The 25,885-nt window shown below is 38.0% G+C and overlaps 1 protein-coding gene across 4 annotated transcripts in view; it reads left to right on the top strand.

Annotated features, from left to right (window-relative positions):
• The window catches only part of TRDN (triadin), a 421,845-nt gene that overhangs the window by 52,813 nt on the left and 343,147 nt on the right, over nt 1-25,885 (top strand). For all 4 annotated transcript variants that reach the window (XM_054492187.2, XM_054492188.2, XM_054492189.2 and 1 more), the window contains exon 2: nt 13,970-14,179. In XM_054492187.2, the coding sequence (XP_054348162.2) occupies nt 13,970-14,179 (210 nt within the window). The remainder of the gene's footprint in view (nt 1-13,969; nt 14,180-25,885) is intronic.

Raw genomic sequence — 25,885 nt, 5'->3', positions numbered from 1 at the left:
AAAGCCTCCTTTGCATGCTCCTCTTGTATCCCCCCACCTTAACCCACAAGATACCTCTACTCCCTCCTTGGTGACCGATCATGCACCCCTTACCATCTCATTAAAACCTAATCACCCTTACCCCGATCAATGCCAATATCCCATCCCACAGCATGCTTTGAAAGGATTAAAGCCTGTTATCACTCACCTGCTACAGCATGGCCTTTCAAAGCCTATAAACTCTCCTTACAATTCCCCCATTTTACCTGTCCTAAAAGCAGACAAGCCTTACAAGTTAGTTCAGGATCTACGCCTTATCAACCAAATTGTTTTGCATATCCACCCCGTTGTGCCAAACCCATATACTCTCCTATCCTCAGTACCTCCCTCCACAATCCATTATTCTGTTCTGGATCTCAAACATGCTTTCTTTACTATTCCTTTGCACCCGTCATCCCAGCCTTTCTTGGCTTTCACTTGGACTGACCCTGACATCCATTAGGCTCAGCAAATTACCTGGGCTGTACTGCTGCAAGGCTTCACAGACAGCCCCCATTACTTCAGTCAAGCCCAAATTTCATCCTCATCTGTTACCTATCTCGGCATAATTCTCATAAAAACACACGTGCTTTCCCTGCTGATCGTGTCTGATTAATCTCCCAAACCTCAATCCCTTACAAAACAACTCCTTTCCTTCCTAGGCATGGTTAGTGCAGTCAGAATTCTTACACAAGAGCCAGGACTGCACCCTGTAGCCTTTCTGTGCAAACAACTTGACCTTACTGTTTTAGCCTAGCCATCATGTCTCCGTGCAGCGGCTGCTGCCACCCTAATACTTTTAGAGGCCCTCAAAATCACAAACTATGCTCAACTCACTCTCTACATTTCTCATAACTTCCCAAATCTATTTTCTTCCTCATACCTGATGCATATACTTTCTGCTCCCCGGCTCCTTCAGCTGTACTCACTCTTTGTTAAGTCCCACAATTACCATTGCTCCTGGCCCGGACTTCAATCCGGCCTCCCACATTATTCCTGATACCACACCTGACCCCCATGACTGTATCTCTCTGATCCACCTGACATTCACCCCATTTCCCCATATTTCCTTCTTTCCTGTTCCTCACCCTGATCACACTTGATTTATTGATGGCAGTTCCACCAGGCCTAATCGCCACACACCAGCAAAGGCAGGCTATGCTGTAGTACAAGCCACTAGCCCGCCTCTTTGAACCTCTCATTTCCTTTCCATCGTGGAAATCTATCCTCAAGGAAATAACTTCTCAGTGTTCCATCTGCTATTCTACTACTCCTCAGGGATTATTCAGGCCCCCTCCCTTCCCTACACATCAAGCTCCAGGATTTGCCCCCACCCAGGACTGGCAAATTAGCTTTACTCAACATGCCCCGAGTCAGATAACTAAAATACCTCTTAGTCTAGGTAGACACTTTCACTGGATAGGTAGAGTCCTTTCCTACAGGGTCTGAGAAGGCCACCGCAGTCATTTCTTCCCTTCTGTCAGACATAATTCCTCAGTTTAGCCTTCCCACCTCTATACAATCTGATAACAGACCAGCCTTTATTAGTCAAATCAGCCAAGCAGTTTTTCAGGCTCTTAGTATTCAGTGAAACCTTTATATAGCTTACAATCCTCCATCTTCAGGAAAAGTAGAACAGACTAAAGCTCTTTTAAAAACATGCCTCACCAAGCTCAGCCACCAACTTAAAAAGGATTGGATAATACTTTTACCACTTTCCCTTCTCAGAAGTCAGACCTGTCCTCAGAATGCTACAAGGTACAGCCCATTTGAGCTCCTGTATAGACGCTCCTTTTTATTATGCCCCAGTCTCATTCCAGACACCAGACCAACTTAGACTGTGCCCCCAAAAAACTTGTCATCTCTCCTATCTTCTGTCTAGTCATACTCCTATTCACCGTTCTCAACTACTCATACATGCCCTGCTCTTGTTTACACTGCCGGTTTACACTGTTTCTCCAAGCCATCACAGCTGATATCTCCTGGTGCTATCCCCAAACTGCCACTCTTAACTCTTGAAGTAAATAAATAATCTTTGCAGGCAGGGCTATGCTGAATCTCCTTCGGCACTCTCTAATCAGATGTCCTGAGTTATCCCAATTCTTATACCTTTTATACCTGTTTTTCTCCTTCTCTTATTCCATTTAGTTTTTCAATTCATACAAAATTGTATCCAGGCCATCACGAATAATTCTAAATTACAAATATTCCTTCTAACAACCCCACAATATCACCCCTTACCACAAAATCTTCCTTCAGCTTAATCTCTCCCACTCTAGGTTCCCACGCTGCCCCTAATCCCGCTCGAAGCAGCCCTGAGAAACATCACCCATTATCTCTCCATACCATCCCCCAAAATTTTCACTGTCCCAACACTTTACCACTATTTCATTTTATTTTTCTTAATATAAGAAGACAGGAATGTCAGGCCTCTGAGCCCAAGCTAAGCCATCATATCCCCTGTGACCTGCACGTACACATCCAGATCGCTTGTTCCTGCCTTAACTGATAATATTCCACCACAAAAGAAGTGAAAATGGCCTGTTCCTGCCTTAACTGATGACATTATCTTGTGAAATTCCTTTTCCTGGCTCATCCTGGCTCAAAAGCTCCCCCACTGAGTACCTTGTGACCCCACTCCTGCCTGCCAGAGAACAACCCCCCTTTTTCCTTTACTTACCCAAATCCTATAAAACAGCCCCACCCCTATCTCCCTTTGCTGACTCTCTTTTCGGACTCAGCCCACCTGCACCCAGGTGAAATAAACAGCTTTATTGCTCACACAAAGCCTGTTTGGTGGGCTCTTCACACGGACGCACATGAAATCCATAACTCCTTATCTTAACCCAGACACACCTGTCTATTGATTCTGGGTTGTTAGATAATAACCTAACTCTTACTTAACTTTTTCAATCAGCTGTCAATCAGAAAATCTTTGAATCTGCCTATGACCTCCCCTCACTTCGAGCGGAACTGCCCCCCATTTCGAGTTGTCTCACTCTTCTGAACTGAACCAATGTATAGGGTACATGTATTGATTATTGGTTTGCCTACAACTTTCGTCCCCCTAAAATGTGTAAAATCAAGCTGTAACCCATTCACCTTTGGCATATGTTCTTGGGACCTCTTGAGATGTGCCTTGGGCCTTGGTCACTTATATTTGGCTCAGAATAAATCCATTCATTTATGTTACAGAGTTTGATTCTTTTTGGTTGGCTATCTACACATTTAATCTCTTCAATCTGGTTTTAGAAACCTCTCCCAGATGTTGCCACTTGGAAATTTAAAAGCTTTAATAACATCTGAAATCGTCTCTTTACAAAAAGTTTTCTCTGTTTAATGATTGGCATTATTTAGTGAATATATGCTTTCTTTCTGTCATTTTTTTCTAACCCACTAATCTTTCTTCCACTGTTGTAGCCTTCTTTGGACCAGCAAAACTTGCAGTTCTTATGAGATTCTCTTGAACAGATATGTTTTTACTTCTACCACTAGCATACCTCTCATCTCAATGTTTTCTCATACCATGAAAATGTTTTCTTTGCTACTTCATTTATTTCTCAGATTAGAGGTCACTATGTACCGCATAACCTTCTATATGCAGAAATATTGAGGTTATTTAACATGACACTTTTTAAAGCTGATTTCCTATAGCAACTCTTCTAATATTTCTGATATTTAATAACTATCGGGGCCTTAACTGTGCAAAATGTGCTGTGCTAAGTGCTATGAAAGGATAGATGACTTGATCCCTACCTAGTGCCTTGTTGAAGAGCAAAGATCTATAAAAAAAGTCAGAATAATTTTGTTCACATCACTGTATTCATCAAAAAATGCTATGGTATTACAAGTAAGAACAGTAGAGTTCAGGTCAAAAGATTAAGGAAATATTGTCAAGGAGTTGACATCTGAGGTAAATCTTGGAAGAGGAGTTAGATTTAAACAGTGGGAATTTAATAAGATTTTTTAAAAAAAATAAATACAGATTCATCAGGAACTTTTGGCCACTTTAGTAAAATGCAATGGGCTTCACCTGTAATATCTCAGGAATTCAATATCTCTGGATTCAAAAAATGAATTCTAGCCAAGTGTGGCAGCTCTTCCTTGTAGTCTCAGATGCCTGGGAGGCTGTTGGGAAAGGATCACTTGAGGCTGGGGTTTGAGACCAGCCTAGGCAATACAGCGAGACCCTGTCTCTAGAAATAATAAAAAATTAAATTAAGAAATGAATTCTAGTTTTCAACCTAAAATAATTAAAAATATCACAATCTAATAATTTAAAGAGAGTTTCTTCAAGTGCAAACTGTGAGGATGGACCACTTGGAAACACCAACTACAAAGGAATGAAGTCAGTGTTCCAAAGTAGAGAGGTTGAGGCTTTATTTACATAGAGAAGAACTCTTAGCAGTTTCCCAACATTATTTATACAAGTTTGTTGCATAGTTACAGCTATTTGATTGGTGATAGGCAGGGTCTCTTTTTGACAGGGTACATTTAATGTATATTTTATAAAAGATATAATAATCATGGTTTTCTGTCATCTGTTCTAAGCAAACCAGGGCAACAAAGAGGAAGTTAATCTATAACAATGTCATTAGAAGGCAAGAGGTTTTCCACTGATGTCATTTAATTCTCTCTAGCCATTGCAGAAAACAAGAAAAATATGCAGGTGAGTTAATCTATAATCTGAGAAGAGAAGTTGTAACTCTAGGTAACTCAGATCACAGTCCCATCTTTCTCAAGGCTTAAAGTGTTTTTTGGGGGTTCTAAATTTTAAATTTTAGCTTTTAAATTTTACTAGCTTTTAAATTTTACTGATTTTACACAGTTATGCTCTCATCATTGCTTTTCACCTTTAAATTCAATTACTATTTGTAGAAAAACCAGTGTTCTGAATGGTGGGGACCTGCTAAATTGAAAATGTAAAGTCAAAGACCAATAACGAGCTCTGAAATGGACTGAAATGGTCAGTAACAAGTACCCTACTGACCAAAAAAAGCCCGGGACCAGATAGATTCACAGCTGAATTCTATTATTAATTGATATACAAAGAAGAGCTGGTACCATTCCTTCTAAAATGGTGTATTAGTTTCTTTTCATATCACTATAAAGAACTGCCTGAGACTGTGTAATTTATAAAGGAAAGAGGTTTAATTGACTCACAGTTCAGCATGGCTGGGGAGGCCTCAGGAAAGTTACAATCATGGTGGAAGGTGAAGGGAAAGTAAGGCACCTTCTTTTCAGGGTAGCAGGAAGAAGTGCTGAGTGAGGGAGGGGGCAGAGCCCCTTATAAAACCATCAGGTCTTGTGAGAACTCACTCATCACAAGAACAGCCTGGGGGAAACTGCCCCCATGATTCAATTAATTCCACCTGGTCTCTCTCTTGACATGTGGGGATTATAGGGATTACAATTTAAGATGAGATTTGGGTAGGGACATTGAGCCTAACCACATCAGAGGCACTCCTCTCCAACTCATTATATGAGGCCAGCATCATCCTCATACCAAAACTTGGCAGAGACACAACAGCAAAAAAAGAAAATGTCATGCCAATGTTATTGATAAACATTGATGCAAAAATCCTCAACAAAATATTGCAAACCAAATCTATCAGCACATCAAAAAGCTAATCAATCACTGTCAAGTAGTCTTCATCCCTGTGATGCCAGGTTGGTTCAACATATGCAAATCAATAAATTTGATTCATCAAATAAATGGAACCAAAGACAAAAACCACATGATTATCTCAATAGATGAAGAAAAAAGTTCTGATAAAATTCAACATTCCTTTATGTTAAAAACTCTCAATAAACTAGGTATTGAAGGAACATACCTCAAAATAATAAGAGCCATCTATGATAAACCCACAGCCAATGTCATACTGATGGGGCAAATCTGGAAGCATTTCCCTTGAAAACCAGCACAAGAAAAGGATGTCCTCTCTCACCACTCTTCTTCAACATAGTATTGGTAGTCCTGTCCAGGCAAGAGAAAGAAATAAGGGGCATCCAAATAGGAAGATAGAAAGTCAAACTATTCCTATTTGCAGATGACGTGATTCTATATCTAAAAATACCAATAGTCTTGGTCTGAAAGCTCCTTCAGCTGATAAACAACTTCAGCAAAATGTCAGAATACAAAGTAATGTACAAAAATCAGTAGCATTCCTATACACCAACAACAGCCAAGCTGACAGCCAAATCAGGAAGGCAATTCCATTCACAATTGCCACACACACAAAAAAACCATCTAGGAGTACACGTAACCAGGGAGGTAAAAGATCTCTACAACGATAATTACAGAACACTGCTCAAAGGAAACAGAGAAGGCAAAACAAATGGAAAAACATCCCATGCTCATGGATAAAAATAAGCAATATCATTAAAATGGCCATACTGCCCAAGGCAATTTATAGATTCAATGCTATGTCTATCAAACTACCAATGACATTCTTCATAGAACTAGAAAAATATTTTAAAATATGTATAAAACCAAAATAAGGGCCCAAATAGCCAAGACAATCCTAAGCAAAAAGGAAAAAGATGGAGGCATTACATTACTCAACTTCAAACCATACTACAGGGCTACAGTGAGCAAAATAGCATGGTACTCGTACAAAAACAGTCACATAGACCAATGGAACAGAATATAGGGCCCAGAAATAAGGCCCCATACCTACGACCCTCTAATCTTCGACAAAGCTGACAAAAACAAGCAATGGGGAAGTAAACTCATGTCACATGACTCCCTATTCAACAAATGATGCTGGGATAACTGGCTAGCCATATGCAGAAGATTGAAACTGGACAACTTCCTTACACCTTATACAAAAATCAACTCAAGATGGATTAAAGTCTTAAATGTAAAACCCAAAACTATCAAAACTCTGGAAGACAACCTAGGCAATACCATCCTGGACATAGGAATCGGCAAAGATTTCATGACAAAGATACCAAAAGCAATAGCAACAAAGGTAAAAATTGACAAATGAGATCTAATTAAACTTAAGAGCTTCTGCACAGCAAAGGAAACTATCAACAGAATGAACAGACAACATAGAGAACGGAAGAAAATTTTTGCAAACTATGTATCTGACAAAGGTCTAATATCCAACATCTATAAATAACTTAAATTTACAAGAGGACAACAAACAACTCCATTAAGAAGTGGGCAAAGGACATGAAAAGACACTTTTCAAAAGGAGATATACATGCAGCCAACAAAGACATGAAAAAGCTCAATATCACGGATCTTTAGAGAAATGCAAATGAAAACTACAATGAGATACTATCTCACACCAGTCAGAATGGCTATCATTAAAAAGTCAAAAAATAACAGATGTGAGGCTGCAAAGAAAAGGGAACACTTATACACTGTTGGTGGAAGTATAAATTAGTTCAACTATTGTGGAAAGCAGTATGGTGATTCCTCAAAGAACTAAAAACAGAACTCATTCAACCCAGCAATCCCATTACTAGGTCTATGCTTAGAGAAATAGAAATTATTCTACTTTAAAGACACATGCATGCAAATGTTTTGCAGCATTATCACAATAGCAAAGACATGAAATCAACCTAAATGCCCACCAATGACAGATTAAATAAAGAAAATGTGGTACATATACACCATGGAATACTATGCAGCCATAAAAAGAACAAGATCATCGTGTCTTTTGTGGGAACATGGATGGAGTTGCAGGCTATTATCTTTAGGAAACTAATGCAGGAAAAGAAAATGAAATATCGCATGTTCTCACTTATAAGTGGGAACTAAATGATGACAACTCATGAATGCAAAGAAGGGAACAACAGAAACTGGGGCCTACTTGAGGGTGGAGGGTGGCAGGAGGGAAAGGAGCAGAAAAAAAATAATTGTTGGGTAACGAAGCTTAGTACTGGGGTGATGAAATAATCTGTACAACAAACCCCCGTGAAATGAAATCTGCCTTGACCTTGCAATTTCCAAGCCACCAGAACTGTAAGAAATAAACATTTCTTGTTGATAGCTACCTAGTTTATAGTATTTTGTCAAAGCAGCCTGAGCAAATGAGGACACTTGCTGTGATTTGCTAGCCTACTTCTCAACAGTGCTAATGTTCCTTCTTATTTTAACTCCTGTAAATTCACTTTCCCCCTACCTTATGAAGTTTGAATTTTCTTTTTTTTTTTTTAACTTTTATTTTAAGTTTGGCAGTACATGTGCAGGTGAGTTATATGTAAACTGATGTCACATGTCTCCTGACACTTCTAATGAAAGCCCTGAATTGCCACCCACTCCATCCACTGTTCCATTAAGTGAATTTCTTTTTCTAGTGGTGGGACTAGAAATGGAACCAGCCCTTGTTTCCCAGACCTCCCTTTCCTGGCAGTAGACCTTCACTGCTATGGTCTGAATGTTTATGTCTCTCCAAAATACACATTGAAATCCTCACTCCTAAGGTAATGGCATTAGGAGTTGGGGCCACTGGGGAGTGATTAGGGCAGGAAGGTGGACCCCGTGAATGGAATTAGTGGCCTTATAAAAGCAGCCTGGGAGAGACTCCTCACCTGTTCCACTTAATGGAACAGTGAATGGAGTGGGTGGGTAGGAAGGAGCGCCGGATAATGTTAAAATAAATAGATAAATAAAAATAAAAATAAATTAAAAAAGAAAAACCATACATATGTCAACCTCAGCAGACAGATTAAGTGGCAAAAACATCCTCTGAAATTGCATTATGATAATCATATCCCAAAAACCTGGGAGAAAAGATGGCAATTTAGGGCATTCATTAAAAGTGTCCAGAGACTAGTTTACATTTGGTAAACACTAGAATTGGTAAAAAACATTTTAAGTTAAATAATGAGTTTATTATGTTTGAGCTTTATCTGCCCAAATGTCTTTCCACTCGAATTTCTATGAAGTTCTTATTTACATGCATGTGTTTTGGAACACAAACAATATAGCAAGGGTCACTCTTTCATGTGATTGGGAATTCTGTTCTTAATGTAATTTGGGAATAACACATATAATGCCATCAGTAGTATAGACTTCCTTTCTCTCATTTGCTCTACACATCTTGAAAGCGAGATACAGTGTAAGAGTACTACACAAACCACATCACAGGGTGAAATGCAAAATCATAACGAATGCTTTTATGTAATGAGAATGCAATGTTTCATTTATACCATTCTAGAATGTAGGTGTCTTCCTTGAGCATCCTGAAAGAGATTGTACTGTCAGTGTCCCATAGGAAAAATAAAGAATAATAATATGGAAGTGCACACGAAAGTCTCTTCATCTGATCGATAAGGCATCATGAGGTTGAGTGACTTCTATCAGGAGGCTTATGGCTTATTCTTCTGCGTATAACCTGACTCTAGAGCCAGTCTTTGGATCCATTATATAAGCAACCCCTCCTTTTACTCTATGGGAAAGAGTCACATGGCCATTAAGTGAGATCCCTACTTCTTTTGAGGCTGATTCTGTCTGACAATCAAAATTTTGTATGAAATCAAAATGAATAGAATTAAAAAGCAGGCCTGGAAAGTGCTTTACATATCCTAGCCACTCTGCTCCAATTCTGAGATACCAACTTTCAAGAGGCATAGCCCATGTCAAATTGCTCAGTAATATTTACCTCTCATTTTTTCTGCCATATCAATAACTAGCTCTTGTCATCTTTAAAGTGCTTCTCAAACATTAAATAATCTCAGATTACACACTCTGTTCTTTGCATTTATCTTGACCAGCTGTCAGAGAAGGCAATTTATTCCCTCTCAATTTTATTCCTCTTGGCTCTATGTGGCTTCTGCAGTAAATTTGAATGGAAATTGAAAGGTACAACTCAATGTGTTTCATAACAAGGGCAACACAGAATTTTCTTTAAGAAGGATGACCTTCAGATTACTTTCAAATTGCTTATAGCTTTGCGGTTGTATACTCAGAACATATTTTCATTATCTTTGAGTCATGATTAATTCTTAAGTGGAAATTTTGAGGGTGTGAAGATTAAAAAAAGGACAATGAAAAACATAACAGTATTAATTTATCATTTTCATCTATTTAAAAATTGTACCATAATTGGATTGGAAGGATCATTAAGTGAATAAAAATTTAGAATTCATATTATGTCAGTTGTTTAAAAAACGTAAAATTCATTTTTAACTCAGAGCTTGCATTTCTGAATATTTATACTTTCTCAATTTTTTGATCAAAGAAAGGAAAATGTGAATACATATATATGTATATATAAATTCATGTTCTGTTTTAAATGTTTAGCCTTTTAAAAATGTGACCAGGATTCAACTAATTTGTATCAAATCTCAGTAAAATTACTCCTTGAGTTTCAGTATACAAAGCATGTATGTGTAATACTGTTTACAGAAGTAGTTTCTAATATACAACTCAATACAGTGAATCTGAAGTGCAAAAGCAAATTCTTGTGTTCTCTGCTTAGTGGTAGTAGAAGGGCTTCCAGTGGTTAAAAAACTGCAGATTACAACATATCAACTTTCAGGTGGGCCAGTCCTAAACACTCATAATTGGTTTACTTTGCTGCAAATCATTACTCCAAAGGTTTGATTCACTTGTAGCCCCACTTGGGTCTTAAATTGCATTTCAAAGCACTCCTATCATTCATCCATTTTCAGAACTACCATTAGAAGTGATGTGAATTTGGCACAATAATCAATGAGAAGATATTATATGAGACCTTTTAAAATTTTCCTTCTTGAGTACCACCTCAAGTGCAGTTTGTGAAATCTGGGTTTTAGAAGTATTTTTTTCATCTTGCTATCATTTTCACTAAATTGAGTTCATGAACTTTGGATATGTATTCCACAGTTTTTTTCAGAAAAGAGATTTGTTGTCACTACTGTTAATTTCTACCTAAAGCCATTTAAACATCTTAATTAAATTATTTTGCTCCAATGTTCCTTATCAACTTTTGAATTTTTTGAAAATATGGGGCTAAATTTATCACTGTTATCTAAAAAATAACTAAAAAACTAATTTTGTTTGGTTACTACTACCTATTAGTATGTACTCTTGAATGTGTTTGATTTTCTTTCCTGATTAGTCATAGAATTTCATGTTATTTATCTCATTTTTGTAAAGAGAAGGATAGTATTATTTTATGACTAAAGAAACCAGAAGAGTAAGACTTTATTAACTAAAGTACTTAATTTTGCTGGCAGTGTTAATTCTTTCTCCAATACTTAAACATTATCTTATAAACTGAACTTATACTACAAGCATCCTGCGTACATATCTATTTGAAGGGTTCAAATATTATTTTTCTAATTTAAAGAATTCAGTTATAGTGATAATGTTTGTACCGTGATGAAATAACTCTATTTGCCAAAGATCATCTTTCCTAATTTTGCTAATGGGACAAAACAGCTTCTACTCGTATGGATAAATTATACTGTATGTTTCTCTTTGCCTGTATTACAAGCAGTCAATTAATTGATTGGAAAGGATACCAAGGAAGTCAGAGAATCCTTTTTTGATTCCCTGAAAATATCTTAGCCTAATGTATGTGCTTATTAAATGGAAACAAATGCCTGCATTTATTGAAGAGTTGGTGCTTCCACCTTTGTTTCCGAGGTTAATCCTGCTTTTCTAGCCTTTTCTTAGAGTGATATTTGTAGATGTAGTCAGAGTCATAGTTGTGCTGGTAGCAATGAAGGTGATGATGTAATAAATGAAAATAGTGGTGATGATAATAATGATTATGATATAGTTCAGTAGTTGTTGTATTGTCATTTATTAAATGACTACCATGTACCAGGAAATGTGTCAAACAATTTGCATGATTTATTTCTCCACCATCACACACCTGCAGATTGAGTCTTACCAATCTCATTCATCAGATATAGATGCTTCTCACTCAGAGATGTAGTGTAATAGTGACCTTCTAGCCATTTGGGTAATGCAGAGAGAAGCCAGGAGTTAATTCCAATCTCTTATCTATGAAGCCCAAAACATAACTTTTTGCTTGACTCTTTCCATGGAAAAGCTAGACATGCCCGAAAGGAAGAGTTGTGATGGTAGAGCAAGAGACTGATGGAAAGAAGCACTTTAATTCCACCCTGTCTTCAAAAAGCACAAAGGCTAAAATCTTTCAATTATTATTGGACACATTCTAAAAGAAACTACAGCTACTCTTTCCAGTTGGGTAAAATTTATTACTTTGTGAAAAATGTTAAAGAAATTTGAAAATTTCGATTTTCTTATGTATCCATCACATAGAGATGTTGCAATTTTGAGATAAATAGTAAAATTGAAACAATGTAATCATGTATTTTATATTGAATCAAAGTTTTCTTTCTTGGCATGTAATTCTTACATTATTATAGACAATGTGGTCTATATTTTAATACACAAAAATATGTTTTTTAACTTTGCTTTTGGCAAAAATATTTGGATTGGTACAATTTTATTTTCCCTTAAGTATTCAATTACTTACTTCACATCTGTATAATTTGGGATTTAAAGTGCTATGAACATGACTTTAATTTTCTGGTAGGTCTGCAATTGTTCTTAAATGTAACATGAAATAGTTGTTTCAGATGATCTCTCAGTTATTTCTAGATTTAACTTTCTATGAGTCAAGTGTAGCCCAGATAATCAGACATGTCTTCTCTTCATCCAGGAGGATTTCTAGCCATACTGTAGCATCAATTTTATAGAAGAAGAATGAGTTACAACATTGTTAGATGTACATTCTGTATATTAAAATAGCATTAAAAGAAAAGGTAAAGAGTCACCAAAAAAAAGCAACATAAAGGTTAAAGTGTTATTATCTTACATATGTGTGTATGTATGCAATTTTATAAACCACCAAAAGGAGGTTTAAAGAAAAATGGAGGAAAAACCCACAAGAAAAGAAATACCAAGGAAAAATAAACATACAAACAGCTCATTTCTAGTAATCAAATATTGCAAATAAAATTCAAATCTTCTCTTATATCATTGCAAAAATTTTAAACATCACTGATAGTATTGTCAAGGATAAGGTAACACAACTACTGGCATACACAATTTTTAAAAGATACTAACTTTCAAGTACGTGCATGTATTCTCAAAGCTATAAGAGTGATTATGTTATTTGTCCCACGAATTCTATATTTAGGACTTTCTCCTAAAGAAATAAATAATAATATGTGCTGAGAAAATTCCTGCCCTATCCCAAGGTAGAAAGCTTTTTGATTAAATTATGCACAGCCATAAAATTACATGTCATGAAGCCACTTAAATGGTATTTTGAGAAATACAGAATGGCAATAAAACACACTTCTGATATATTGCCTAGTAAAAAAAAGTAAAAGACAATGTGCTAATGACTTGTCAAAACCAGATAAATCATATTTATATATTTATATGTATGTACAGAAATATATGTGCAAAATATTAACAGTGGTTATTTCTTGGTGGTGAGATTAAAACTATCTATCTACTTATCTATTTATTTTATTTTTATATTTTTTGAATTTTCTCTCATGAAATGTGGACTCTTAAAATCAGGAATAAAAGACGTACTGGATATAGTAAGACTTTCTAACATTATTATCTTAGATCTTCTGTGCCCCTACAAACAAACAAACAAAACATGAATGACCTCATTAGATGACCTCACTAGGTGGGTCAATTATACAATGAAGTTAAAATATTCAGAAGAAGTTTTATCCATTTGAACCATTTTATCACTTGTGTTGATTCTCCCTCAGAGGACTTGGGAGATGAGAATCACTGATTATATGAGCACACAAGTTTTAGGGAGAATAGTAAATGCTGAGGAAAATATAATGTGCTAGTGGGCAGGGAGGCTTTGTCCTGCCACTAAGGAGTTGTGCTGCTCTAGAAAGTGGTATAAACAGGTTCAACACTCATATAGTCAGTGCTTCTTATCATCAATATTTACCATGAATTTATAAATTATATTTTCCTTTCTGAATGTTTGATTAGGAAATGCATCTGCAACCACAACTGTGATAGACAGCAAAAATGGATCTGTGCCCAAATCCCCTGGAAAAGTGCTGAAGAGGACAGTCACAGAAGACATAGTGACGACGTTCAGCTCCCCTGCAGCCTGGCTTCTGGTCATTGCCCTGATAATCACGTGGTCAGCTGTTGCCGTCGTTATGTTTGATTTAGTGGATTACAAAAACTTTTCAGGTAAGTTCCATGAAATTTGGCTTTAAAATTAAAATTAATTCAAATGGAAAGAAACAGTGTCCCCTCCAGTTCTTGCTTGGTTTCTGTTTCATCTTAGTGTGAGGAAGAAACACCCCACAAATGTGCTTGAGGATCACTGAAATCTGTTTCATTCTTCTCTTTTTCCTCCTATTCTCTTTATTTGTCTGTGGTACTTATTGATTTCCAACGAAATTGATATCCTTATTTGCAAGAGCTGAACAAAGGCTGAATGTTGCAGTTCATAAAGATAATAGTTAAAAAGCTTGGGTGAAGATTTCGTTTGGAACTGGTACTTTATCAAGCATTAATAAGGAATAATTTGTAGGTTTTACACTTGGCAATATAAAACCAAACCAATCAAAAAACTTTTGGACAAATGGAAAATATTTTAAAGTATTTTTAAGCCCTGCTGTCATCTGGTCCTAAGCGTCCTTGCCAGACAAACTCTTTGCTTCTCCCACCGGCCATCCTATTTCAAGTTCCTGAAAATAAAGAGAGTTTTCCACAAAATTACATGTAATGGTCATTTTTTGTTCAATGATATTTTATATATTTTAAACTGTATTTATCTATTTTGACATATGACACCCTCTATTGACTGTGAGCTCCTTAAGGAAAGGAATCAGCCAAGTGCTCAGTAAATGTTAAATGACTAGATGAGTGAATTTATTCTTATCACTTTTTTACCATAAGCAAAATATTTCATTAATCTTTTAATGTGTTCTCTCATATGTACTCTCCCCTCCTCTTTTTTCTTTCTCCAACAGGAGTAGAATCAGTAGGACCCAGACACTATAAATACTATTAATTGCATTCTACATATTCAGGGTTCTCCTATTTCTTATTATGGAATTTTACTCATTCAGCAATTACTTATCAAATGTGTATTCTTTGTGTCAGGAAATGGCTATGCCACAGATGTCAAGAAGAAATACAATGTAAAATTATGAAAATATAGAACTCTGTTATTTGGGTTTATTGGCATAAAGGTGTGACATAGTTTGGATATCTGTTCCCTCTAATCTCATGATGAATTATAATCCCCATTGTTGGACATGGGCCTAGCAGGAGGTGACTGGATCACAGGGATGCATTTTTTAGTGAATGGTTTGGCACTGTCCCCTTGGTGCTGTCCTCACAATAGTGAGTTCTCATGAGATCTGGTTGTTTAAGTGTGTGGCACCTCTCCCCTCCACTCTCTCCCTCTTGCTTCTTCTCTGGCCATGTGACATGCCTGCTCCTCTCTCCTCCTTCTACCATTATTGCAAGCTTCCTGAAGCCCTCCCAGAATCCAAGAAGACACCAGCATCATGCTTCCTGTATAGCCTGCATAACTGTCAGCCAATTAAACCTATTTTATTTATAAATTACCCAGTCTTAAGTATTTCTTTATAGCAATGAAGGAACAGCTTAATACAGAAAATTGGCACCAGTATTCGGGTATTGCAATAAAGATACCAGAAAATGTGGAAGCAACTTTGGAACTGGGTAATGGGCAGAAGTTCAAAGAGTTTGGATTGCTAAGAAGAAGATAGGAAGAGGAATGAAAGATTGAAACTTCTTAGTGACTGGTTAAATGGTTGAGACCAAAATGCTGATAGTGATATGAACAGTGAAGTCCAAGCTGATGAGGTCTCAGATGGAAATAAGGAATGTATTGGAGACTGGATCAAAGGTGATGCATGTTATGCCTTAGCAAAGATCTTGGCTGCATTCTTTTCATGGCCTAGGGATCTGTAGAAGTATGGACCTGAGAGTAATGACCTAGTGTATCTGCTGGAAGAAATATCTGAGCAGCAAAACATTCAAGATGTAGCCTGGCTGCCTCTACCAACCTATTCAAAGATGTGGGGACAAAAAAATGACTTAAAGTGGAACTTATATTTAAAGGGGATGCAGAGTATAAAAATTTGGAAAATTTGCAGCCTAGCCATGTGGCAAAGAAAGAAATAGCTTTTTCGAGAGAGGAATTCAAGCAGTCTGTGGAGAAACCACTTGCTAGAGAAATTTGCATAACTAAAAAGAAGCTACATGCTGATAGCCAAGAAAAAGGGAAAAAGGTCTTGAAGGCATTTCAGAGACCTTTGCAGCAGTCTTCCCATCATAGGCCCAGATGTCTAGGAGGTAAGAAGGGTTTCCTGGGTCAGGCTCAGGGCCCCACTGCCCTGGCCAGCCTCAGAAGAATGCTGCCTACATTTTGGCTGCTCTGGGTCCAGCTGTGGCTTAAAAGGCCACAGGTGCAGATCAGGCTCCCACTCCAGAGGGCACAAGCCATAAGCCTTGGTGGCTTTCATGTGATGTTAAGCCTGCAGCCATGCAGAGTGCAAGAGTTAAAGAGGCTTGGCAGCCTCTACCTAGATTTCAGAGAATGTATGGGAAATTCTGGGTGCCCAGGCAGAAGCTTGTTGCAGTGGCAGAGCCCAAACAGAGAACCTCTACTAGGGCAGTGCAGAGGGGAAATGTGTGTTTGGAGGACCCATCCACACAGATTCCTCACTGGGGCATTGCCTAGTGGAGCTGTGGGAAGGAGGCCACTGTCCTCCAGACCTCAAAATGATAGATCCACTGGCAGCTTCCACCCTGCACCTAGAAAAGCTGCAGGCACTCAACAGTGTGTGAGAGCAGCCTCCAGGGCTGAACCCTGCAAAACCACAATGGTAGAGCTGCCCAATTCCTTGGGACCCCACCCCTCGTATCAGTGTTCCCAGGTTATGGGACACAGAGTGAAAGATTATTTTGGAACCTTAAGATTTAATGACTGCCCTGTGGGGTTTTCAACTTACATGGGGCCTTAGCTCCTTTCCTTTGGCTGATTTCTCCCTTTTGGAACAGTAATGTTTACCCAATGCCTATACCCTCATCCTGTCTTGGAAGTAAATAACTTCTTTTGATTTTACAGGCTCATAGGTGGAAGGAATTTATTTCCAGATGAGACTATGGACTTTGGACTTTGGAGTTAATGCTAGAATGAGTTAAGGCTTTGGGAGACTATTGGTCAGGGATGATTGTATTTTGCAGTGAGAGAAGAAAATGAGATTTGAGGTGCCAGAGATCAAATAATATAGTTTGGATATGTGTCCCATATAACCTCATGTCAAATTGTAATCCCCAGTGTTGGACATGGGGCCTCTTGGAAGATTATTGTTTAATAGAGATGGATTTTTGAAGAATGGTTTGGCCAATTCCCTTGGTGCTTTCCTCACAATAGTAAATGGGATCTTGTGAGATATGATTTTTTAAGTGTGTGGCACCTCCCCCGTCCCCCACTCTCTCTTTTTCTCCTCCTCTAGCCATCCATCCATGTGACCTGCCTGCTACCCCTTCCCTTCAACTTCCACCATGATTATAAGCCCCCTGAAGCCTTACCAGAAGCTGAGTAGATGCCAGCACCATGCTTCTGTACAGACTGCAGAAGTGTGAGCCAAATGAACTTCTTTTCTTTATAAATTACCCAGTCTCAGGTATTTCTTTATAGCAATGCCAGAACAACCTAATACAAGGTGTGATTGAGTTGACTCTGCCAGCATACCATTGGTAGCTGGACTAAAGTGAGCATCATCTAACAAGTAGAGAAAAGTTCCATGATATCAACAAAAGCAAAAGGGCTATTTATCCAGAGTCATAAATGTCTAATCTAAATAGGCAATACATAGTTTATTGTGTAATAGAGGCTCTTAAAATATACACAGTTGTAATGCCTATAATGTAAATTATGACCTAGAGTTTTAAGTAAAAGACACTTGGTTACCTTACTCTATAAAATTTCATTTCCCTTGAGCTTGCATTGACTGAAGTATTTCCCTATCAGATGAAATGCCAGTAATATAGGCATTGCCCATAGAAATTAATTACAGCACTCCAATGGAAGCTCTACTGTGAACTATAAGTATGCCTTATTTTAAGTAATCTAATCTAAAAATCTAATTATAGGTAGCTCTGCATTTTATAAAATAAGAACAAATTCCTTTCAATGATAATTTCTGTAGTACACTTGTACATTGTTAACTTTACAAGTATTTGATTTATATGCAATTCTTGAAATATGTGTATTATAAAAATGAAAGAACTATATAAATTATGGCTTCAATAACAGTTTCTAAATGTAAATTATACTCACATATTTAATGTTAATTTTGATAGACACAATTCAAACTTTTGCTAGGGATTAGTATTATCATGATGAATCTTTTGTACTATGTGATAATCTTTGAAATATGTAATTGTTAGTATTTACAAAACAAGGCTAGTGGTAAAAGAAATAAGCTGGAAATGATTTGGAAGGCCAGAAAGTCAGGGCAGCTGTCAGTTACTCTCTGGAAGTTTAGAAAAGTAGATAAATGCTGTGAAGCCATGAAAAGATTGTTCATAGAGAAATGAAAATCTGTTTTTATAAGCACATACGGTACTGCATTGAGAAGAATAATTGTCTTCTGGGCAACCTTTACAATTCCCTATTTTCAGAATTCTGTCTGATTTATGCATATATTTGCCACTAGTGGGGGACATGCAGAATTGGCTTTTATTTGTGCTTCATTTAGATGATTTGGGTTCATTGTTCAGCTCTATGAACCTACAAGCTAACATGACCAGGAACTTATCTTTTCTTATCTGTGAAATGGGGATAACATCTTGCTTTCTATTCTGCAAAATTTTTGACTGATTCTTTTTATCAAGTGAGACAAATTTTAAGGCACCAAATAAACAGACAGGAAAAGATATTTTACCTACACCACATTTCTTACTTAATGTAACATCCAAATAATATTCAAACAATACTATGCATATCTGTCAATGTTTGACACAATAGCTGAAAGCTACTCTGAATTACATAGAATAAGGGTTTATTATATCGTTTATGAATTCATGGTAGCTGATTAATCTATGTAAGGCTGTTGCAATGCATCTGGTGTTGAGTGGAAAGTAGTCACGGTGGAAATTGGGAAGGGAAGATGGATAGAATGGGAGGGACCTGGGACAAACTGAAACTGACAAGAACAAAGTGGAAGACTTGTTTGTCTCTCACCACCACAAATTACAATTATGCGGATGAGCTGCAGGATAAATTGACGCCTTTCCCCCATGGAACTGCACGCACACCTGGCCAGGATTTGGAGATGCTGCAGGAGTCAGCCCAGTGTGCACTGGAGATGTGGCGGCTGTTGCCACACAACAAGGGCAGCTAGACTCTCTGGGATCATGAGCGTGAGCTGCAAAAGCACCTGCCCTACACCAACCTTCAGACAATAAATAATGGCTTCATTATTGCCACATTTGTGCCTTCCAAAACTTGCAAAATTATCTTGTTTCCAACTGTTACCTGAAAACATACATATAAGGGAATTCTGGGAAGATAGTTCCAGCTTAGTGCTTTGGCAGTGTACAAAGTCTTCATATAAGACAACAATATCATCTAACAGCTGAAACAGGATACTTGTGAGAGTGAAATGGAGAGCAATTAAGATTTACTTCAGGACATCAGACACAAATCAAGGTGTATGATCACTCTGTTATCTACATTGACTTTAGTTCTCTCCTCAAAGAAGAATGATTTTGGAAACCCTAAGTGGGGGATGGGAGGACAGAGAAACATTGCTGTCTTAGTAATTGAGGCTAGGGGCTTACAAAGGCTGCTGGAGATCTTCCCTTCAAGCTTCTGCAGACTCAGCCAGAAAGACCTCCCTCTCAGAAAATGAAGGGATGCCTTGATTATGTATTCTGATCTTTTGGGGCCAGAATTTGTAGGCTTTGGTTGAAATTTCTTACAAATTTCTTTTGCTTTATTTATGAAGTGACAACTTTCTCTCTAAACAATCAGAAGTGCAAACAAATAGGATTTATAAAGAAATGACTACAAACTAAGGCATTAGTGGATGCTGATGATTTTCCTCTAGGTCAGAATGTACAGCAATAGAGTGTGGTAACTCTTTTCCTTCCTAAGAACAAGGATCATCATTCATTAGCATCCTCATCTATAAGAGGAAAACATCATTACATGGTTGTACCAGCGTGTCTCAAAGCACACTTGGTAATTTTTGCAGGCACTCTGCAAAATATACTTATTTCAAACCAATTTTGTAAGAATTAAATACAATAATCTATGTAAAACATACATGCCTGGCACATAGGAGGGACTCATTAAATGTAACTTGAATTTGAATCTTATTACCAGGAAGTAAGATCCGTAATCTGAGAAGAGAGCCAGCAAAGACATAATGGTAGGAAGCATCAATTTCTTATGAAAAGTCTTGCAGACATCTCCTGATGTGCCTTTTAAATAGATTTTCTAATGAGGTGTGCCATTTATCTACTGCTCTTGGAAATTAATTTTCCTGACTTTTTTTCTTTTCTTGGCACTTAGCCCAGTTAAGCAGGTGCACGGTTTGTCAGGCTATGAGTTTAGCACAGTAAAATCATTTAGAGAAGGCCCGAAGTCAGTCAGAAAGTACAAATTTAACATTTAATTTTACACACATACACACACACACACACACACACGAATATGTTATCACTTTTTAGGAAACATGGAAGACTGAAACACTAAATGCAACATTTAGGACTCTATCATGTGTACTGAGTTTTCAAGGAGCACATTTTGTGTGTTTCTTACTCTGATTCAAGTCTTATCTCAAATTTCATATTTTCTGCTCACTACCCCAGGCCTATTTGGTCCTCTTGGTCATTACACCTAAAAAGATGCATTTTACTACCCAACTTCAGTCTGTCTATGAGTACCTGAAGGAAGCAAAGAGTTCTATAATTCAATATTTCTCAGACTCTAATAAAAAGTGTATCGATTCTTCATGAAATGAGGAAAAAGATAAAGAAAAAAGTATTCATTTTTAAGAAGTGTTCTTAATTCTTAGATTATATTGTTCCTACATTTTTAATCTTAAAATTCTCTTTTGAAATTGTGGTAAAACCGTATATTGTTTTTATTGTTGTTTTAATAAAGGCAAGAGCCTGAGGTGGGAGAATCACTTGAGCCCAGCAGGCGGATGTTGTACTGAGTTGAGATTGTGCTACTGCACTCCAGCTTGGGTGACAGAGTGAGACCCTATCTTAAAAACAAAAACAAGTAAACAAAAAAGTAAAGCTTCCAAAACTAAACCTCAACTTCATCAAACAAATATGTATTAAATAATTAGTCAGAATATGTTAATTGCTGTATTATCTCTTCTCCACTAATCTGTTCAATTTATAATATAGTGATCCAAGTCAATCATCCAACTGGAGTAGTATAATATTTTGACTTTTATGCTACCAGAAAATTATTTCTGTTGAATCGTAGCTTGGAAACAAATCTATGGAAATCTATAAACCTACAAAAAACCATGTGTTCCCATTTCTTATTATATGCATAGATTCAAATCTTGTTTATATTTAACATGGGCTTTTTTTAAGAAGAGAAAAGCAAATTCAATAGTCACATCTTTTATACATATTTATTAATAAAAGTATAATATGATGCCTAATTTTCATCTGGATACTTGACAGGGGTAAAAGAAGCCAGAAGTAGTTTTTTATTTTGCTTTGAAATATAAAGTGCCCGTTGTTTGACATAGGTCTAGCTCCAGTTAGCTGGAAATATTCCAGGTTTAAACATCTGTCACACAATTTTGCTGGTAAAAAATTGGTTGATTGGGGTCATATTGAGTAAGAGAGGTGAAATATACATCTATTTGCATTCAGTAATGTTCCTTTTGCCTCAAGAAGTAACAGTTGAGTATCAGTAAACTTAATTTTACATTGCCATAAACTATTACATACTGAAATAACCGCATAATTGTAACTAGGGATGTTTGTGTTTAATTTCATTAGGTCCCACACAAGTGCACATTTCTAAACTACTGAAGTAAGTTAATAGTAAAGATGAGTGTGGAAAAATTTCAATTGAGAAAGTTTTTAAAGCAGAGGGAAAATGCCCATGCCTCAGATATTGAAAAGCAAGGATTGGAGCTACAATATGACTATTCAAATGTAGATTAGCAAAGTGACAGTCATTTCCTTCTGCAGTCAATAAAACAATTAGCTCACCAAGAGTGCTTTTAAATCAGGATCCTAGTTTTTCCTTTGGTTTAAAAGCATCTAAATATCCAACAATACTTGCAGATGCAAGTATTTTATTTTTTCAAAATTGCAAATCAAATGGATTTTATCTTTTAGAATCCAATGTACTTCAGGAGTTTTGCATCCTACCCTTTATTTTATTTTACTTTTTGCATGTGTCTCACTCTCTTAGTCTCTTTTGGCTGATATAACAAAATACCATAAACTGGATAGCTCATAAACAGACATTATTTCTCACAATTCTGTTGGCTGGGAAATTCCAGATCAAGTTGCCAGCAGTTTTGGTATCCGTGAGAACCTACTTTCTAGCTCATAGGCTTCTTGCTGTGTTCTCACATCATGGAAGGGGTAAGCTCTCTTAGGCCTCTTTTATATGGGCACTAATTCTGTTTGTGAGGGCTCTGCCCTCAGGATCTAATTGCCTCCAAAGGCCACAACTCCAAATACTATCTTTCACATTTCACTCATGTCCGTGTGAAGAGACCACCAAACATGCTTTGTGTGAGCAACAAGTCTGTTTATTTCACCTGGGTACAGGTGGGCTGAGTCTGAAAAGAGTCAGCGAAGGGAGATAGGGGTGCGGCCATTTTATAAGATTCGGGTAGGTAAAGGAAAATTACAGTCAAAGGGGGGTTATTCTCTGGCGGGCAGGGGCAGGGGTCACAAGGTGTTCAGTAGGGGAGCTTTTGAGCCAGGATGAGCCAGGAGAAGGAATTCCACAAGGTAATGTCATCAGTTAAGGCAGGGACCACCATTTTCACTTCTTTTGTGGTGGAATGTCATCAGTTAAGGCAGGAACTGGCTATCTGGATGTGTACATACCTGCATGTATGATGTATGATGGCTTAGCTTGGGTTCAGGTCTGACATTCCTGTCTTCTTATATTAATAAGAAAAATAAAACAACAGTGGTAAAGTGTTGGGGGAACGAAAATTTTTTTGGGGGTGGTATGGAGAGACAATGAGCAATGTTTCGCAGGGCTGCTTCGAGAGGGATTAGGGGTGGCATGGGAACCTAGAGTGGGAGAGATTAAGCTGAAGGAAGATTTTGTGGTAAGGGGTGATATTGTGGGGTTGTTAGAAGAAACATTTGTCATATAGAATTATTGGTGATGGCCTGGATACGGTTTTGTACGAATTGAAAAACTAAATGGAATAACAGAAGGAGAAAAACAGGTATTAAAGGACTAAAAATTGGGAGGACCCAGGACATCCAATTAGAGAGTGCTCAAAGGGGTTGTGCATAATTACTTGCTTGGTTGGTGAGTTTTTAGGCTCTATCCAAGTTTTTGGGGTGCAGTTCAAGTTGGGCTGGTGTCTGGAATGAGACTGGGACCTAATAAAAAGGAGTGTCCATACAGGAGCTCAAATGGGCTGTACCCTGTAGCATTCCAAGGACAGGCCCGAATGCTGAGAACGGCAAGTGGTAAAAGTATTGTCCAGTCCTTTTTAAGTTGGTGACTGAGCTTGGTGAGGTGTGTTTTTAAAAGACCATTAGTCCATTCTACCTTTCCTGAAGACTGAGGATTGTAAGGTATATAAAGGTTTCACTGAATACCAAGAGCCTGAAAAACTGCTTGGGTGATTTGACTAATAAAGACCTGTCCACTCTCGGACTGTATAGATGTGGGAAGGCCAAACCGAGGAATTATGTCTCACAGAAGGGAAGAAATGACCACAGTGGGCTTCTCAGACCCTGTGGGAAAGGCCTTTACCCATCCAGTGAAAGTGTCTACCCAGACCAAGAGGTATTTTAGTTTTCTGACTCAGGGCATGTGAGTAAAGTCAATTTGCCAGTCCTAGGCAGGGGCAAATCCCTGAGCTTGATGTGTAGGGAAGGAAGGGGGCCTGAACAATCCCTGAGGAGTAGTAGAATAGCAGATGGAACACTGAGAAGTGATTTCCTTAAGGATAGATTTCCACGATGGAAAGGAAATGAGAGGTTCTAAAAGGCGGACTAGCGGCTTGTAACCTACATGGAAGAGGTTATGAAATGACGACAGAATAGAATGGGCCTGTGAGGCTGGAAGGGGATATTTTCTTTGCTCCAAGAACCATTTGCCTTGTGTGGGAAGAGATTGATACATGGAAGTTTCAGGCAGGGAGTGGGTGGGAGTGGCCACATGAGAAGGAGAAAAGCTGCCGTGAGGGATAGAAGTTGGAATGCTAGCTGCTTTTTTAGTTACCTTATCAGCATAAGCATTGTCCTGAGCGATGGGATCTGATGCCTTTTGAAGGCTGCTTTTTTAGCTACCTTATCAGCATAAGCGTTGTCCTGAGCAATGGGATCTGATGCCTTTTGATGGCCTTTGCAGTGAATGACTCCAACTTCCTTTGGAAGTAAAGCAGCTTTGAGAATTGTTTTTATTAAAGAGGATTAATGATGGAGGACCCTTGCATAGTGAGGAAATTTCTTTTGCCTATAAAACAGCTTGGTGGTGCAGGATATGGAAGGCATAATTAGAGTCAGTATAAATATTGATGTGTAGTCCCTTTGCAAGAGTGAGGGCCCGAGTTAAGGCAATGAGTTTGGCTTGCTGAGAGGTAGTGGAGGGGGGCAGAAAGTATATGCGTCAGGTGTGAGGAAGAAAATAGATTTTGGAAGTTATGAGAACTGTAGAGAGTGAGTTGAGCATAGTTTGTGATTTTGAGGGCCTCTAAAACTATTTAAGCAGCAGCAGCCACCGCATGCAGATATGAGGGCTAAGCTAAAACAGTAAGGTCAAGTTGTTTGGACAGAAAGGCTACAGGGCGCAGTCCTGGCTCTTGTGTAAGAATTCTGACTTGACTGAAGTAATGGGGGCTGTCTGTGAAGCCTTGTGGCAGTACACAGCCCAGGTAATTTGCTGAGCCTGATGAGTGTCAGGGTCAGTCCAAGTGAAAGCGAAGAGAGGCTGGGATGAAGGGTGCAAAGGAATAGTGAAGAAAGCATGTTTGAGATCCAGAACAGAAGAATGAGTTGTGGAGGGAGGTACTGAGGATAGAAGAGTATATGGGTTTGGCACCACGGGGTGGATAGGCAAAACAATTTGGTTGATAAGGCATAGATCCTGAACTAACCTGTAAGACTTGTCCAGTTTTAGGACAGGTAAAATGGGGAAATTGTAAGGGGAGTTTACAGGCTTTCAAAGGCCATGCTGTAGCAGGCGAGTGATAACAGGCTTTTATCCTTTTGAAGCATGCTGTGGAATGGGATATTGGCATTGATTGGGGTAAAGGTGATTAGGTTTTAATGGGATGGTAAGGGGTGCAAGATCAGTCACCAAGGAGGGAGTAGAGGTGTCCTATACTTGTGGTTTAAGGTGGGGAGATACAAGGGGGAAGACACAAAGGAGGCTTTGGGTTGGGAAGAAGGGCAGCAATGAGATGTGTCCGTAGTCCTGGAAAAGTCAGGGAAGCAGATAATTTGGTTAAAATGTCTCGGCCTAATAAAGGAACTAGGCAGGTGGGGATAATTAAAAAAGAGTGCATAAAAGAATGTTGTCGAAGTTGGCACCAGAGTTGGGGAGTTTTAAGAGGTTTAGAAGCCTGGCCGTCAATACCCACAACAGTTATGGAGGCAAGGGAAACAGGCCCTTGAAAAGAAGGTAATGTGGAGTGGGTAGCCTTCATTTTGATT

This window comes from Pongo pygmaeus, chromosome 5 (genome assembly GCF_028885625.2).
Source record: "Pongo pygmaeus isolate AG05252 chromosome 5, NHGRI_mPonPyg2-v2.0_pri, whole genome shotgun sequence".
Lineage (NCBI taxonomy): Eukaryota > Metazoa > Chordata > Mammalia > Primates > Hominidae > Pongo > Pongo pygmaeus.
This window is presented reverse-complemented; position numbering and strand designations above follow the sequence as displayed.